The following is a 19,057-nucleotide window of genomic DNA, read 5'->3' as shown; positions in this document are numbered from 1 at the left end:
AACAAGTGATTTTTAACATGATGCCATTTGAGAGAAAGGAAGGAAGGAAGGAAGAAATGAAGGAAGGAAGGGAAGGGAAGCGAAGGGAAGGGAAGGGAAGGGAAGGGAAGGGAAGGGAAGGGAAGGGAAGGGAAGGGAAGGGACTGGCTTGGGTGTGGTGACATGCGCCTTTAATACCAGCACTCAGTAAGCAGAGGCAGGTGGCTCTCACCCAGGAGTTGATCTATAAAGCTTGATCTATAAAGCAGAGTTCCTGGACAACCAGGGCACAGAGAAACCTTGTCTCAAAATGAATGAATGAATAAATAAAATTATAAGCCAATAAAATTTGCTTTTTCTAAATGTGAATATTTATTTACACATCCCATGAGCTCTAAGAAGTATCACGTGTGTGTGTCATTTGTCATTTGTCTCACCACCCTCTCTGAAGAGAAACCTTACATGAGACACGTGTTGATGTTTAAGAAGTCTCATTACAGTCAATTCCTGCTTGTCTTTGCTTGTCTGCACAGTCGCTATATGTAATTCTACACCCTGGAAATGAATCAAAGGAAGAACTCTTGAACATCTGGAAACTAGACTAGTTATTCAAGGGCTTTCCAGGTTAAGACAGGAGACAATATTAACACACTAACGCTACATCAAGGCATTTATTGCCAAGTGTGGAGGCGCACACTGATAACCTCAGTGTATGGGAGGTAGAGGCAGGAAGACTGTAAGTTCATGTCAGCCTGGGCTGTGTGTTCAGGAAGGGGCACTGCGCACTTGTAACTGCAGCAGTGAGCAAGGCAGGAAGATGCCAAGCTCCAGACTCACCTGGGCTACACTGTAAGTGCAACACCCTGCCTCTGAGCAGGACTAACACATGTAGCTAGGTGGGGTGGGGAAGTGGAAGGAAGGAAGGGCAGAAGGTGAAGGCCATCCTCAGCTATAGAGTTTTGGGAGCAGCCTAGGATACAGGAGACCTTAATCTGTTAAAAAAAAGTAAAAGGGGAGGGTAATGTTTAGTGTAGAAAACAAATGACTTCAACAGAGCTTAAAAAACTAAAATAATAAAAAATAAAAATAAACATACATGCATGTATGTCAGCAGTTGACACTGTGTCCACTGAACTGTGTTGTGTGTCAGTGCAGAGACAGTGCTCTTGCCTAGCTCGTGGGAGGCCCTGGGTTCCAAGCCCAGTATCATAAAATAACAAAAATCTGGGGAAAAATAACTGTTCACAAGTCACTAACCATTCCTGAGTACAACTAACCTCAAAATTAGTAACAGACAGTGCCTGGCAAATACAGAAGTGGATGCTCACAGTCATCCATTGGACAGAACACAAGGCCCCCAATGAAGGAGCTAGAGAAAGGACCCAAGGAGCTGAAGGGGCTTGCAGCCCCATAGGAGGAACAACAATATGAACTAGCCTGTAACCCCAGAGCTCCCTGGGACTAAACCATCAATCAAAGAAAACACATGGTGGGACTCATGGCTCTAGCTATGTATGTAGCAGAGGATGGCCTAGTCGGTCATCAATGGGAGAAGAGGCCCTTGCTCCTGTGAAGGCGAATGAAGGGTCAGGAAGTGGGAGCGGGTGGGTTGGTGAGCAGGGGGAGGGGGGACGACTAGGGGATTTTTGGAGGGGAAACGAGGAAAAGGGATAGCATTTGAAATGTAAATAAAGAAAATATCTAATTAAAATAAAATAAAAATATCAAGAAAAAAATAATAACAGACAACCTACAATCTCCATTTGATACCTAAAAGTCACTCTAAATGCCTTAATTTCCTTTGGTATCTATTCACTGCTAGATTTAACATAACATGATTTCCTGACTAAAAGCAGGGCTTAGTCAAAGAATGGACAAGCAATAAGCTGTCCAAATCCTGCCCTTCTTGGGGCAGGGTGCAGAGATCACACTGCTGAATGGCTGGTCTCCTGAGTCAAACTGTGGGGCGCAACAGCCTGAAAGTCTTCTGGAATTGAATCCCCACCCTTGAGGCTGGAACAGAAATGTTGTGAACTCTGCATGTGACTGGCTAGGTTAACCAGAGCCCAGAGCTCGAGGCTGTAAAGGAAGTACCCAGGCCCTGCCGAGTCTGTGAGTAGAATATTAAAAGCTTGAGCATGATATTATTTTTGCCCCCATAATGAATGAACACTTTTTTAACATACATGGACATAAATTTTTATCAGGCAATTTTACTGAAAATAAAGAGCAAAGGGCCCTGGTCTGGTGTTGCCCACATAGACCATGAGCAAGCGGAGCACAGCACAGCTTCTCATCAGATGCCCCAAACTGGTGGGGACATGGGAGAAGGGGACCACAGTGCAGCTTTGCCACTGAGACCCTCCAACTCTAAACACGCACGAATCCCCCACATTCAAGAAAAAGCCAGGGACACCAATCTGCAGAGCAACAGCAGTAGCAGCTGGGGTGGTGGGAGGAACCCTGTGGACAGAGACCCCACCCCACCCCATACACACACACTGTAAGGGTTCTATCTCCAGAAGCACGGAACACCCCATCACCTTTATTGAAGGTGCTCCTGTTTATCTTCCCGTTGCTTTGCTCCGCCTCACCATCTTGCTCATCTAGTTGTTCAAGAGCCAGCTGGCGCCAGCTACGCAAGGAAGACTTTCCTACCCAAAATCCATCACTGCTGTGGAAAAGAAAGAGCTTTAAACCCCAGTAGGTGGGTGATTCCCAATGTGCCCTCAAGAACACAACTAAAACGAATTACACACATTCAAATCAATTCCTGAGCACACAACCGTGTTTAATTCAATTCCCGACCTGAGCCACTTCCACTCTAAAGCTTGCCCTCTTTCACATGCATCAAACTAAAATCCAGGCCAATCACAGCCCACCTTCAATTTCATCATTTTCAGCACACACAGCGGTACCTTTAAATCGGCACACTCTTAACGTGAGCACAGCAAATACCATCACTGAACGACTCTTTGGTTGAGTGACAGGTGCTCTAGAGTTGGGGGTCAACATACTTCCAATACTGTGTTTCCTGAGGGTGCCCCACTTAGCTCCGCATTTCAACTTCACATCATCCTTGCTGAGGGAATGGGACACTGCCTGCCCAGGCCTGCTGGGATGCTTTCCCCACATACCCTTCCTGGACCTCCAGATCTAAACACCAAGTCACACAGTCAGGCAGAGACCTCTCTTGCTTCCTTTCTAACAAAGTGAAGGCTGTGCCTGGCTCATTTAAAAACAATAAAAACTGGGAGGCAGAGGCAGGTGGATTTCTGAGTTCGAGGTCAGTCTGGTCTACAGAGTGAGTTCCAGGACAGCCAAGGCTACACAGAGAAACCCTGTCTCGAAAAATCAACAAAACAAAACTAAATAAATAAATAAATAAATAAATAAATAAATAAATACAATAACAACCCTAAAAAAAAATAAGAGTAAACACTCCAGAAATTCATTTTTAAAACATCCTAGTTTAAATGCTGGAGAGACTGGCTGTTCTTTCAGAGGACCCGAGGTTGATTCACAGAACCCATATGGTGGCTCACAACTTCCTGTACTCTCTAGTCTGCAGGGATCCAATGTCCTCTGGTAGCCTCTGTGGGCAACAGCCATGCATGTGAGGCACAGAAGATCATGCAGAAAATAAATATGCTCTTTCATCAGAGTCCTGGGCTCAGCAGTAAAGGCACATGCTACCAAATAAAGCAGGCCCCTGAGTTCAATCCCTAGGAACCACATGGTTGTCCTCTTTCACATTGTAGAAATGTGTATGATCCATGACACATGTTCCATGACACACGCACACATATCCACTAACATATCCACACACATAAAATAAACGAATGTAAAAGAAGTTTAAAGGACACTCACTCATGTAGTGCAGGCTGCCCTCCTGCCTCAGCCTCTAAAGTGCTAGGAACAGAGATGTGAGCCACACTCACCGTACAAGCTTTACCTCAACAGCCCTGCTATCTGTCTACCTTCCACTTTCTAACAGCCAGCTCTGTTCTCAGAATGTGTCAGCAGCTGCCTGGTAACAGCCTGGCAACTCAGAGACAATGCTGTAACATACCCCTTCATTGTCGCTTTCAGCAAATTGTTGACAGCTTTGTAATCTTCATTCAGCTGATTCTTCAGGCNCAGTACACGACAGCGTTCCACAACACAGTCCTTACAAAGGGCTTTCACTAGAGACAAGATATCAGAGACAAACGTCATTTTCACACTGACTGCCTATGAGAATGGTTTTTATATTGAACAAAGTACACAAGAATTTTAAATATAAAGCACAAATTTTTACAGCACAATCAATGAGTTTTGCTGACTTAGATTCTTATTCTTGCACAGGAACAGTTCTATATAAGGAAGAGATAAGTGTTTATCAGCTGTAATTCACGGTGTTAAAGCACGATGTACCACATGGCCAAGATACTTGGAACCAAATGGCTGGCTGGAGCAGGAAGTCAACACATCTGACCTAATCATATAACGGTCTTCATGCAGACATGACCTTCCTTCCAAGTACACAACACTGAGGAGAGGACACAAGAGCACAGATATTCTAGGAATCACATGCAGTGTAATTCTGTAAGTGTTTAAGTTTCATTTATTACTACTGTGGGTATATAATGTGCGTGAGTGAATGTGTCACAGTGCACATGTGCACAACTAAAGACCACACAGAGCCTGTTTTTTTCCATCATGGGGATCCTAGGAATTGCCCAGGTCAGCAGGAATTGTGGCAAACACTTTTACTTCTGACCATCACAATGGTCCTGAAATGTGATTCACTGAAAGAGCTGGCAGGGCCTGGAAAGATGGCACAGCACTCTCTCAAAAACAAAAGGACCCAGGTTCAATTCTTCCTAAGTCAAGTTCCAGGAGGTCTGATGCCACCTTCTGACCTGCTTCTCCTTGGCACCACACACGTACACAGTGTATAGACATACACGTAAACATTCCTAAAAATAAGATTTAAAAACATAGAGCTTTCCGCTGATTGCATGGTTTATTAATTTTGAATGAGTAATTTAGAATGCAGAATCCTATATACAGACAGGCCTATAGCATTTAATAGGCTGTGCATAAAAAAAATTAGCACCTGACTTCAGGAAAGGGAACTGGAGGTCATGGGATTCCCTGAGCCATCAGAGATTATCAGGATCCATGTTGCCCACTCATCAAAAAGAAAGCTATAGGGCTAGAGAGCCGGCTCAGCGGGTACAAGCACTGACTGCTCTTCCCAAGGGCCTGAGTTCAATTCCCAGCAACCACATGGTGACACACAACCATCTGTAATGGGATCTGATGTCCTCTTCTGGTATGTCTGATGTCAGCTACAGTGTGTTTATGTATAAATAAATCTTTGGAGCCGGGCAGTGGTGGCACACGCCTTTAATCCCAGCACTTGGGAGGCAGGGGCAGGCGGATTTCTGAGTTTGAGGCCAGCCCGGTCTACAAAGTGAGTTCCAGGACAGCCAGGGCTACATAGAGAAACCCTGTCTCGAAAAACCTACATACATACATAAATAATTAAATAAATAAATAAATCTATCTATCTATCTTTGGGCCGGAACAAGCAGGAACTGAGCAAATGGGGTCAACAGGAGCAAGCAGAGGACCTAAAATTCAATTCCACATGAAGGACCTAAAATCCAACAACCACATGAAGGCTCACAAACATCTATCCATACAACTACAGTGTACTCACATACATACATACATACATACATACATACATACATACATACATAAACAAACAAACAAGCAAACAAACCTTTGAGAGAGAGAGAGAGAGAGAGAGAGGGAGAGAGAAAAAAAGAAAGAAAGAAAGAAAGGAAGAAAGAAAGAAAAAGAAAGAAAGAAAGAAAGAAAGAAAGAAAGAAAGAAAGAAAGAAAGAAAGAAAGAAGCTAGCTGTAGGGCACAGAGCACACCTACACAGGCTGACAAAACACTCAGATACATAAAACAAATAAAAAATTTAAATATAATGAATAGAAAATATCTTGAGAAGAAGCCAGAACTAAACAGATTGGCTATTGATATATACAGCTCTATACATTCAAGGGAGAATTAAAGATGCTTATAAACTAAGAAATAATCTCCTAACCCTACAAAAACAAGACTGGACTGAAGCAAACTGAGGCTCAGGGCTGCTGAGATTATCGCGTAAGCTGGCAAGCTACTGGGATGAGCCTCTCTAAGGGAACCCGTTTTGACTGTCCTCCTTCAGCAGCCTAAGCTTCACGTCTGTTCCACTTAGCAAATCCATTCTGCAAAGTCTAGTCATCACTCTACAAGCGGAGCAGACAAAGACAACCTGACTTACCAGTTAGTCTTGGACCTCCTCCATATCGACTATAGAAAATATTAGCCGCATATTCCGATATTCTCTTCATAATTGATATTTTATCAGGATGAAGCTTGTCGTGGGAACACAGGCAAGCATTATTATCGATCGGTTTGGTGGGTGTTGACTCATCCAACCACTTCTGCAGCCATTCAAGAGACACAAACTCATAGGGCTCTGGGGGAGAGAGGAGTGGGAGCAGACCATGTAACTACAGGTTTTGACTGACTGACTGATACAAGGCATTGTCCTCAAAGGACAGTCCCAAGCTTTGTTCAAAGTCAGCAGGATCAGAAGACATGCTGGGAGGTGTCTGATGTGTCAGCTAGCACTCCTGTGAGCCCCAGTTGTGCGTGGAAACACATCTGCAGAGCCCTATGGGATCGGCGGGTATTATTAGCCACATTCTACAAGAGGCATCCACAGAGAGAAAGAAGTGCCTTGCTTGAGAGCACAGCAGAGCTTCCATGAGGACACTGTATGCTGAATGGAAAAATCACCACTTCCTCCCTTACTTCTCGGAAGTATGTGATACACATCTGAAAACTAAAATGAGCAGCTAGGCCCACACTTCACACTCATCCCAACACTCAACTTTCCTGCATCCAAGGGGAGGCTGGGGCTGATTAAGGAAAGTATGCCTTTCCCAAAGTCTTTATGATCTATCCATTTCATTATTTATTTCAAGAAAATAGCATATTTAAGATGAGTTCTAGGATGGAGTACACTAGAACAGAATTAATAATAAATTTGAAGTTCAGAAATTAAGAACATCAGCTATCTCAAAGTGAATTTTAATTTGGGGAGAGGGAGTCTCAAATTTCCACAAAAGGCAAAGCTAAAAATAAGGGACAGCTTTGATTACTTACAAAATCTCCAGTGAGTCCCAGCATAAAACATAGGAGAAAACATACAGAGGTTGATTTCATGAATCTGTACTGTGTGCTACTACTGGCGAGATGTGAGGGCAGAGCTTGCTGCAAAGCTCGCTCCAAGCAGCTTTACTCTCTCCAGAGTCTCATACAGAAAGCTAGCTCCCACTGAATTTTAGTGTAAAAAATTTCAATGTTTTGGCAACAACAACAAAAAATTGGAAGTGTCATATGCATTTTTGCACTGAAACTGGACAGCCATCTGATCAGCGCCACAGTAGTTACAGACGAGGTAAGACCAATGTCTAATCCAACCTGAGCGTGAGCAAGTCCCTCAAACTCTCTATGCTTCAGATCTGTAATTTGCAAAATGAAGGTAATAATACCTGCCTTCTACCTACCTCACAGAGATGTTGCTGAGTGTAAAAGATAAGATATGTGAAGCATTTTGAGCTTTTTGGAAGAAAAGAGATATAGAAAAGTTAATTATACATCCAAACAATATATATATATAAGAGGTGACCATAAGACATAGAACAGGTAAAATGTTGGAGCATCGTGCAAGATATCAACACAGCATGGGCTAGGGCTGTAGTTCAATAGCAGACTACTTGTCTAACACAAGGAAGCCCTGGGTCAAATTCCCAGCATCACCAATAAATAAATGAAAAAACAAAACTATAACACATGAGTCTCTGTGAGCGCTGCCTAGAAGGAAAGTGATAGCTTTGAATGTGTGCTGCCCCCATGTTCAATTCGCAGTGTTAGTCTCGCCGAATCCCAAAATCAGATCATAGCTAAATTATACTCAAAATGTCTCCCCAATTTTGGGCTGTTCATCAGGTTTAGGCTAGGTATCAAAAGAATGGGGTGCCAGGGTGACCCATATCCTAAAGAAATAGTTTCCAAGATGCTGCTACGTCCTGATACAAAGTCCAAGAGTAAAGTTTTAAGTAATATTTAATATTAAGTTTTTCAAGGTAGGCAGGTTGATACAGGGTCCCATTTAAGGACTATATCTCCAGGTGTCCTGTTTTTCTAACTCAGGGGGAAGTGAACAGAGGACAATACCTTCTATTGATGATGATGATGATAATAATAAACCAAATGAATTTGGCTATTTTAAGATGCTCAGCTCAGGGGACTGAGGCTAGAGCCTCACTATGTTTGAGGCCGTCAGAGGCTACATGGTGAGTTACAGACCAGTTTGAGTTAGGGTGAGACCTTGTCCCAAAAGACAAAAAGAACCTAACCACTATCAGGAGGGTTCCATACTGGGACTCAAAGACAGGTGGATCCAACCGAGTCAAACTGCCTAATCCACTACTAGAATCCCACTGAAAACTTCCAAATGAAGTTTGTTTGCTGTTTTAGATTTTAAATGATTATGAATTGATATAAGATCCAAGGATTATAGGGCGAGGGGGGGTCACTTCAAAGTTAAGAACAGCAAGAAAAAACAGAGGCTGTGCCCTGAGTTCTGCTCTAACACCCTGCTTATCCTTACCCAATAAGTTTCCAGCTTTTGAGTCAGTGTGCTAGGGTCGGGAGAGGAAGTGTTAGCTGTGGTAATGAGTCTCTCAGGGTCTAGGACTCTCCTCTAATCCTAGCACTAAGGCGGATGAGGCAGGAGGATTGCCATGAACTTGAGGCCACTCTGAGCTACAGAGTTAAGACCATCTTGAAAAAAGCCAAAAATCATAAGTGAGCTTAAAGCAAGGTTCAAAAACTAAAAATAAAACCCAGTGAATTTTGAACACAACAAAGAGTCTTGAATAGTAACAGCACGAAAAATATAACCTTTTATCTAGAAGTCAAGCACTTTTGAGTGTAAATAACTCAGGCAAAAGAGTTGGAGTTTCTCCTGAGACTTGGATTTCTAGGGCAGGTGGCCTTTCAACAGAATGTTCAAAGGCTAAGTATTTGCAAACCAAAGCAATATAAACCATGATGGCTTTAGAACAAGGAATCTCCGCTACTTGAGACTCCTGACTAGCCAAGGTATAGAGGAGACAGATCATGGCACCATGAAGAGTAAGTAGCTCACGACCAAGGCCTCTCCAGATCCCAGCACTCGCTTCTCCCTCTCTGCCTCATGCAGCTGTCTCGGAGCAGAAGTCCTTCTCCTTGTGTGCAGTACAGAAACTGACTCTGGTTGGGAGAACAGAAAGGAGGGCCAACTCCTTTAAAGAGGCCTGTGAGCTGAGTGATATGCCCCCTGGGGTCACTTCCTAGGAAGCACAGGTCAGTGACTCTTCTAGCACTTAAACACAGTTCAAGAAGCAACTAAGTCACAAAGAAGGAACTGAATCAAAATAATCAGCAGTTTGGAATTACTCCCCCCCACCCCCTGCTTTGGGTGCTGGGGTAGAAACCAGGGCCTATCTGTATGAGAAATATGCCCTGTCCTTGAGCTGGACCAGTCACCAGAGAGAACATCGACTTTTCATATAGACCTACTGACTGAAAGTTAGCTTTGATATAAAACTATTCTAGGAATGGCAAAAAAAAAAAAAAAACAAAACAAACAAAAACCTCAGTACAATTCTGCTTGAACACTTATGTTCTGACACATTCATTGTTCTCTTCCTTAGGAAGGAGTATGGTTGGCTTTGTCAAACAAACTGCAGCCTCTGAAGGCACAAGATAAATTCAAATAACACACAAAAAGAACAGGTTATGTGGATAAGTCTAAGCCAGAGGTAAGCTAGAAAGATTCCTACTTCTAGCTTAACATTTCATATTAAAAATTGTACACATGGGGCTTGTGAGATGGTTCAGTGGTAAGAGCACCAACTGCTCTTCCGAAGGTCCTGAGTTCAAATCCCAGCAACCACATGGTGGCTCACAACCACTTGTAATGAGCCACTTGTAATGAGATCTGACGCCTTCTTCTGGGGTGAGCAGAAGTGCCACATGAAGGCTCACAACCATCTGTACAGCTACAGTGTACTCATATACATAAAATCAATAAATCTTTTTTAAAAAAATATACACATGTATGCCACTCTTAGGGAACAAAGTGCTTTTAAAAAGGAGCCATTGCAATTCCATCAGATCTTTAGAAACATTTTGTATCTCACAGAAGGAAAAAAAAAATGAGACAAGGCTTAATTACATAGCCGTGGCTAGCCTGGAATTTGTTATGTAGACCAGGTTTACCTATAGCTAACAGAGATCTGCCAGCCTCCGTGGGGATTAAAGACATACTCCACCACATCTGGCAGTAAAAATGTCCTTTTATCCTTATGTTCTGTGTGTGTGTGGTGAGGGGGGGAAGCACACCAGCAAAGGTCGGAGAACGGCCTGGAGGAGTCAGCTCTCCTCCACCATGTGTCCTGAAAGTCAGACGCAAGGTTGGCAGGCTTGGTGGCAAGCACTTTTTCCCCTAAGCTGCCACACCAGCCCACAGTAAAGAAAGTCTTCACAGGTCATGAGTGCAGAGTGCTGACTTAGGATCTCATTCTCTAACAGCCTCCCACTTTGAAAAGGTCCTTTACCAAGTATATGGGATACTCTATGCCTAGTTATCATAATGATTTTAGAAGAAGCTGGCCTCTTAGAGGAGGAAACGGGTTTTTCATATACATTTTTGCAACAGGTAAAGATAAAAAACACCACAGAACAAAACCCCAGGCATTCAATGGCAATAGTGTCGTCCTGGAATATCTCACAGACCAGCTCCAGCAGGCAACCTTTGGTACAGCTCCTTCACCTCCTCGTGCTTCGCTTTGCCTTTGTCCACACTCTGCTTGCGCATCTCGGCCATTTCTACACACCACTCCTCAAATTTGGAATTATCGCGATCTACCAGCTCTTGGAGAAAGGCTATTCAAAAGACAAACACAAAAAAACCACCTTATCCCCTTTTCCAAAGACTGATATATACGTTCTCCAAGACGGATGATACTGTAATGGGAACCTCCACTGGAGTTCATCTTTTACTAGACCTCCAGGCTGAAGACGTGAAACAGAAGGAGTAACGAAGCCAGGCAACCCACCCAGAATGCCCAGAAGCAGCAAATGGCTCTACCAAATGGGACCGCCAGTTGCTCCAATTTCTTTTGTTCTAGAAGTTGAACAAAATAAAACCAAACTTCAATCTAGGTTACTTTTTCCTTTTAACATTATTAAAAATTGCTTCTGCCTCTCTTTGGGGTGGGATAATAGAATAGGCTAAAGCCTCGGCATTCCAAAAGCTGGATAATTGGTAAACTTGTGACCAGTGCTCAATTTTCAGTAACATTTACCATACTGAACAGTCAGACACAATGAGCAATAAACATGGTGGCAGTCTTTAATCAACCTGGAGTACAGAATCCTAAGGCATTCCTGAAAGCAATCCAGGAAAGATGGTTACCTGGGACTTGAACCATTGTGTGGTTCTTTTCCTGGGCTTGCAGCCTATAAACCAGCATGTATGCATTTCGGGAGCAGTGAGTTCCTTTGCCACACTTGGGTTTACGGGTCTGGGATTTAGAAGGTTCTGCTGGGAAAAAGAAATTAAAGACAACTTAACTAGATGGGTCAAGAGGTATAGGGGGTGGGGGGAGCATGGCAGTACACAACCTATGACTTATATGGCTCAGTGAATAAAGGTCTCACTGCACAAACATGTCCTGACTCCTTCCCCAGAGTCCACGTCTGAAAAGCTGGGCATGGCACAGACTTGCAATTTCAATGCTCAGGCTGTGGAGAGAGGCAGATCCCTGGGGATCACAGCCCTAAACAACAAGCACCAAGCTATTTGGAGACCCTGTCTTAGAACAACAAAATGGATGGTACCCAGGAGACCCACACACAAACACGACTTCTAATAGCTGTGGAGCTGGCTCAGCTGTTAGGAGCACTAGCTGCTCCTACAGCGTTTCCCCGTTTTCAGTTTCCAGCACCCAAGTGGCAGCTCACAACCACATTACATGTACTTCCAGTTCTGACACGCTCTGGCTTCATGAGCAGCGGTGCACTTAGCAAAGCACGCACACTTAAGAAGTCTAAAATAAGGGGCTGGCGAGATGGCTCAGCGGTTAAGAGCACCGACTGCTCTTCTGAAGGTCCTGAGTTCAAATACCAGCAACCACATGGTGGCTCACAACCATCCGTAATGAGATCTGATGCCCTCTTCTGGAATATCTGAAGACAGCTACAGTGTACTTACATATAATTAATAAATAAATAAATAAATAAATAAATCTTTTTTTTTTTTAAAGTCTAAAACAGCATGGCAGTGGTAGCCTTTAATCCCAGCATTTGGGAGGCAGAGGCAGGCATATTTCTGAATTCGAGGCCAGCCTGTTCTACCGAGCGAGTTCCAGGACAGCCAGGGTTACAAAAAGAAAGAAACCCTGTCTCGAACCTGCTCCCCCCCCCCAAAGAATAAGTCTAAAATAGCTAAAGATCTAAACCATTAAAAGGCCATAGAAATGAGGTAGATCCTTGGGGAAGGTATATAACTTTTATTTTGTGCATCTGTGCATGCACAAGGCACAGGAAGCATTGGCTTATTTATAACCATCTCGAATGGAATCTGAAGCCCTCTTCTGGTGTGTCTAAGAACGTGACAGTGCACTCACAGGAATCTTTAAAGAGAGTGGGTTGAGAGGAAGGAAAAGAACCTTATTTTTTAATAAAAGGCCTGGAACCCAGGAGCAGGAAGATTGCCACTGGAGAGTTCAAGGCCAACCTGGGCCTGGTTCAGATGCCAGGAGGGGAAGGGTGAAGACCACTGGCTCCCATCAGAAGACCTGGCCACTGTGTGGCAAACAAAGCTGGGAGATGATAGCTGAGGTGGTAAAGAAAGAGCTGACATGAGACTGGCTCACAGCTTCTCTCCTACAGTTATTATGTCTGTACCCTGGGAAGAGGATGACACAATCTCACTCTAGCAAACAATATCCTCCTGGGAATAAACCTTGTAACTGAAACTGTCTCCTTTGCCTACGTGCATTCACAGCACAACCATCCCCGTGACAAAATATGTTTGGTTATCCTTGAAGCAAGAAATGATGCCTAGTGGTGCTAAAGAGCCTCCATAACCCTTAATCTTGGGCTAGGACACTATCAAAGATTGCGATTACCAGTAAACGTAATCCAGGCATGGTGGTGCATGCCTTTAATTTAGTACTAGGGTTCAAGGCCAGCCTGGTCTCTATATAGTAAGCTCCAGGACAGCCAGGGATACACAGTGAGACCCTGTCTCAAAAAAAAAAACCAAAAAACAAAAAACAAAAAAATTTATATTTGAAAAGGGCACTCACAACTTAAAGATTTTACCTAGATCTTCCTCAATCCCTAGCTGAAGCTTCTTGCCCTCCATCTTCTCTATGTCCTCGTCATTGAACTTGTACCATTCTCCAGACTGAGGGTCTTTCACATGTGCGATGTAGTGGCCAGAATAGGCGCTGACTCCTCTGTGGATGAGGACGGCACTGAGCTCGTACACGAAGGACCCGCCTGCAGAGAGAGAGAAAGAGAGAGAGAGAGAGAGAGAGAGAGAGAGAGAGAGAGAAAACAGCTTTAGATGACAGCACAGCCTGTAGCCTGAGCATGAACTATCACTGCCGTGCTTATGTGCCTGACAGGACAAAGCAAGACACCTAAGAGCTTGGCACGGGGGTTGCACCCCCACCACTCAGCACCCCAAAGACTGAGGTAAGAGGACCAACAAACACAGTCAAACCATTCAAATGGGCAAAGAGCCACCTAGGATGAAAAGATGTTTACAAAATATAAGTGCCTTTAAAACAAAACAAAACAAAATGACAATTCAAACAGGAGATTGGAGGACAAGTTGGAGGGAGGACAGTATGGGCTATTTGGTAGATTCTAGGCCAGGATGGTCTCTTAATCAGGGTTTCTATTCCTGCACAAACATCATGACCAAGAAGCAAGTTGGGGAGGAAAGGGTTTATTCAGCTTTCTCTTCCACATTGCTGTTCATCACCAAAAGAAGTCAGGTCTGGAACTCAAGCAGGTCAGGAAGCAGGAGCTAAGCAGAGGCCATGAAGGAATGTTCTTTACTGGCTTGCTTCCCCTGGCTTGCTCAGCCTGCTCTCTTATAGAACCAAGACTACCAGCCCAGAGATGGTTCCACCCACAAGGGGCCTTTCCCCCTTGATCACTAATTGAGAAAATGCCTTACAGTTGGATCTCATGGAGGCATTTCCTCAACTGAAGCTCCTTTCTCTGTGATAACTCCAGCTGTGTCAAGTTGACACAAAACTAGCCAGTACAGATGGAAATACAGGTAAAACATGTCTCAAAATGACAAAAATACAAAACAGAACAAAGAGAGTAAAATCTTTTGGTTTTGACACAAGTTTTCCCTATGTGGTCTTGTCTGACCTGGAATACATGTAGAGACAGCACTTAAACTCAATATAGCAATCCACCTGCCTCTGGTTCTTGACTGTTGGAGAAATAAGTTAGGTACCATCATGCTCAGCTCAATAAAACCTTCTAAAGTTTGGAAAAAGTAGTTGAGTGTTGTAGTTTCCATCTTTAATCCTAAAACTGGGGAGGCAGAGAGGCAGAAGGCTCTCTGGAAATTCCTAACTAGCCTGATCCATATATAGTGAGTTCCAGTCAGTCAGAACTACATATTGTAACCCTATTTCAAAAGAAAAAGAGAGGAGCCGGTAACGGTACTCGCCAGCAAGCCTGACACCTGAATTCAATCCTTGGGACCTAAGGTAAGGAGGGAACCAGCTCTCATTCCTTGACCTTCATATATGCACCCTGGCATGTATAAATGCATGCACACACAAGATTTTTAAATTTCCTACAAATGGGAACAGATGGAGTCCTGTGGCTCACCCAGCCTAACCGACGAAGTCCAAATTCAGAGAGAGCATACTGGAAAAAAAAAAAAAAAGACAGGCTGAAGAAATGGCTTGGTGGTTAAGAGTAGGGATCACTCTTCCAGAGGTCCTGAGTTCAATTCCCAGCAACCACATGGTGGCTCACAACCATCTGTAATACGATCTGATGCCCTCTTCTGGTGTGTCTGAAGACAGCAACAGTATACCCACATACATGTGATTGTGAATTCTAGCACTGGGAGACAGACAGCCTAGGCTAAACTGCAAAACCTCATCTCAAAAACAAGGGCTCAAGAAATGGCCGGGAGCCAGGAAGTGGTGGCGCATGCCTTTAATCCCAGCACTTGGGAGGCAGAGGCAGGCGGATTTCTGAGTTCAAGATCAGCCTGGTCTACAGAGTGAGTTCCAGGACAGCCAGGGCTACACAGAGAAACCCTGTCTCGAAAAACCAAAAAAAAAAAAAAAGAAAGAAAAGAAAAGGCTCAGGGTTAGGTACTTCTTGTTCTTGCAGAGAACCTGAATCATCAGTTGCAGTAGAGCTGATGCCCTGTTCTGGCCTCTGAAAAAAATCAGGCACACGTGTAGTAAACATACATTCACTCAATCACCTTAACCTTTTAAAATAGTAATGCAAAAGAAAAGAAAGTAAGCAAAGCAGCAGAATAAAAGAGGAAGAAATTTCATGGCCTCAGATAGACCCACAAGTTCCTAAGCCTGTGATGACATCTAACTAGAGAGGGTGTCCCAGACACATGTGTCCCACTCTGGAGAAATTTCTGGAGAAATCTCTCTCTCTTTACAGGTTTTTGATAACCGGGTCAGAAGACACAGAGGCCCCATTTCTACAGTGCTGGTCATGGACTGAAGGACCCTTGCACCCTTACAGAAAACTAGGAGCTTCAAAATGGAAATGAGGGGCAGAGACTGTCAAGAGGGATGTAAGACAAGGCCATGACTATAGCCTGGAGGGTAGGTGTGAGCAGCTAGGAAGGAACCAGTGGAGGAGGGAACACAATGTCAGGGAGGACCGTGGGGAAGGGAATGACTGAGAATTAAACAGAGTGGCAAAGGGAAGAAAACCACTAATGTACACGCTATCCACAATAGTTAACTTACAAAGGGAAGCTTCGGGACAGTAAATCTGAACTGGAGGAATCAGTCAGTAATCACATCAAGCACAAGTGGACTCGCCAACCCAGGTGAAAGTCCACGATGTCCAATTAGACCTCTGTGTGCTGCCTGAACCCTTCTACTTCGAGACACACACCAGGGATGGGGTTTTCTCCAGGCACCGCCCCACAACCCAGAGCAGCAGCACGGCAGGATTAATTACATGTTATCTTTGCCTGGCAATATCCCAGGAGGCAAAAAGAGTAATCCCGCCTATCAGTTCAGGGAGATGCTTAATGGCAAAAAGAAAAAATGTGGTGCCGGGTGGACGGGAGAGACAAGGGACAATCTGCAAGCAACCAATGGACATTAGGCTGCTGGCGTGGTGTCTTCCCTTTTGGGTGGTTCATGAAGATGTTCACTTCTATAGCATGCAAACCACATTTCCATTTTGAACTTTAAAAGGAGACGGGGCAGGGTCCAGTGAGACATGTAAAATTTAAGTGTGCTAACTCTTACAAATGAAAGCAACTTCTTGTCAAAAAGCTGCTGTTCAGAGACTGCAACCAGGGATTCAGGGGACACTTTGCACATGGAGAGAGCAGGCCTCGGTTCCATGTCAAGCTAACAGTCACAGCTTGGTAACAACAGTACCTTTGTGCTCCACATAAGGCTCCATATCTAGACTCTCTGAGAAGCCGATGTATGCATTGAGCTTCTTCTTGTGTCCAGTTTGCCTGCCATGAAGAAGATACAGTCAAACCATCGGGAGCCTGTGCACATGCTGCCAGATCCTTGATAGGCTCCACAGCAGCCAGATTCCAACCAGAAGTCTACTTAGCACACACAGGCAAAGGCTGAGCCCCTCTGCAAGGCTCTGACACCTAACGATCCATCGCCAAAGCATAGACTGTATGCCCAGGTGCAGAGCTACCTTAGTTACATGGTGAAAGATGCACGCCCGTGGAGAGGAGAATTTCATTTGTATACAATCATCCAGAAATATCAAGGCAATTCAGGTCCTTATGGTTTTTCATTACAAAGCTAAAAATTAACAGTGGTTACAAACACATATTCTCCGTACATCTACCTTCAGCTCCTATCTGGATACAACCGGCCTCTAAAGAATTTACTGTACCACTTCAAATGGGATGCATCATTTGAAGACGTACTCAGTTGTTACTTCTGTAGGGTTTTGGATGAACTTTGGTATTGTTATTCATATCATATTTTGTAAACTCCTCCTCCTTCACCTGGCAATTGGTTTAATAAAAAGCTAACAGCCAAAAGCTGGACAGGAAAGGGAAGGCGAGACCTTTCCGGGCTGAGAGAGGGTCTCTGGGAGAATAATGAGACTCGAGAAGATTCACCAGTGGGACATGGAAGAGGTTGGATGTGTGTGTGTGCACGCTGGTGACATGATGTGCACTATGTGGTCAGGCACGCTAGATGAGCGGCCAGCTGGGAGGTAGCCTAAGCCGAGACCTAAGGTACAGTATAGTTAGTATTAAGTCTGTGTCATTATTCATCTGCTGGTGGGTCCAACAAAGGCCAGCAACTCACCATCATGAAATACACTTGGAAGAACCAAGGCTCCATGTGAGCCATCCGACCATCGTCTTTGCCCACTGCCTGCACAGACTCACCTGTCAAACACGAAACGCATCAGCTGCAAGTTCAGAGTGCAAGGNAGGCTCAGAAGTCGGATTTTCCGTGTAGCATTCTGTTTGCTCTGACAGTTTTCACAGAAGTATCGATTGTCTCCTTCTAATCGTTCTTCCTGATTAGGAATTAAAGCACAACTCTGTGAGCTAGCGGCTTCCACCCAACGGGGAACGCCCCCTTCCTCCTCCTCCCCCCTCCCCCTCCCCCTCTGCAGCTTCCCCAGCCAGATGTTGCTTCTCCCTAATTACATCAGAGATCAGGGCAAGAAAAGTAGTCCTTCCCTCCTCCCTCATTTCTCCCCCTTCAAGTAAGACAGATTTAACACCAACCTGTGTCTGTCTCTGTCTGTGTGTGTGTGTGTGTGTGCGTGTGTTGCTGACATTCAACATGCTGAGCAAACTCTCTGCTACGGAGCTACAGGTCAGGCCAAACTCTTTATGCAACATAAACAGTCTCTCCCTAAAATAGCTGAAGCTGGCTTTGAACTCCTGACTCTCCTGTCTACCTCAGGTCTATCCTCACCTCACTATTCTTCTCAACCCTAACCTTCTCAGTCTTCTTCCATCTTAGCAAAGACATTCTTCCAACTCATCAGGCCACAAAACCTAAAAGCCCTTGACTTTCACCTACATACTCAGTGTATAAGTTTGATTGACTCTACCCTGAAATTAGAAAAGCCAGCCAGCCCGCCCTCCTCAACCCTTCAGTTAAGCCCCAGTCCTGGCAGCCCCACCCTTCAGCAATGTGCAGTCATCCTTTGAGAACATGCCACCCGCCCATGACCACAACTTATGATGGCCCGCGTCTCACTTGATGGACAAATCAGACTTCTAACCAGGCCTCTCAGCTGTGATGTCTCTCTCCCAACTACTGTTTTCTGTCACTCGTCGTGTGCTCAAGCACTATGCCACACACACACAGAGTATCCTGTCCTCAAACCACAGGTCCCACCTCCGCCTTGCCTTCTGTGACTCAGATGCTCAGAAACATCCTTCTGCTTTCCTGTGAAGCACAGAGGCCTGCAGCCAGCCCTGCCCCGCCCTATTCTTCTCTCCAGCACCTGGATGACCACACCACAGTCTATTTTGTGCATTTGTGCCACTGGAAGCCACAGCACTGCACTGCAACCTCTGCTGTTCTGGCCAATAGTCAACGCGACATCGCCACCGTGCTTAATGCAACACTAAGTGAACTCGCAGGCCGTCTTTAGATGGATAAACTCAATGTGATTAATGGCTTCCGACTGCTAATGTGTACAAGA

General features: G+C 44.5%; 1 protein-coding gene across 1 annotated transcript in view; it reads right to left on the bottom strand.

Moving 5' to 3' along the window:
* Positions 1 to 19,057, bottom strand: part of Usp48 (ubiquitin specific peptidase 48) — a 64,759-nt gene that overhangs the window by 31,180 nt on the left and 14,522 nt on the right. The window contains exons 5-12 of the mRNA XM_029476450.1: positions 17,778 to 17,911; positions 16,786 to 16,868; positions 13,475 to 13,654; positions 11,562 to 11,690; positions 10,880 to 11,029; positions 6,309 to 6,506; positions 4,052 to 4,166; positions 2,362 to 2,653 (exon numbers count right to left, since the gene is read on the bottom strand). Of these exons, the coding sequence (XP_029332310.1) occupies positions 2,362 to 2,653; positions 4,052 to 4,166; positions 6,309 to 6,506; positions 10,880 to 11,029; positions 11,562 to 11,690; positions 13,475 to 13,654; positions 16,786 to 16,868; positions 17,778 to 17,911 (1,281 nt within the window). The remainder of the gene's footprint in view (positions 1 to 2,361; positions 2,654 to 4,051; positions 4,167 to 6,308; positions 6,507 to 10,879; positions 11,030 to 11,561; positions 11,691 to 13,474; positions 13,655 to 16,785; positions 16,869 to 17,777; positions 17,912 to 19,057) is intronic.

This window comes from Mus caroli, chromosome 4 (genome assembly GCF_900094665.2).
Source record: "Mus caroli chromosome 4, CAROLI_EIJ_v1.1, whole genome shotgun sequence".
In the NCBI taxonomy this organism is placed as follows: domain Eukaryota; kingdom Metazoa; phylum Chordata; class Mammalia; order Rodentia; family Muridae; genus Mus; species Mus caroli.
The sequence above is the reverse complement of the archived record's forward strand: the minus strand, read 5'-3'. Positions and strand labels throughout refer to the sequence as shown.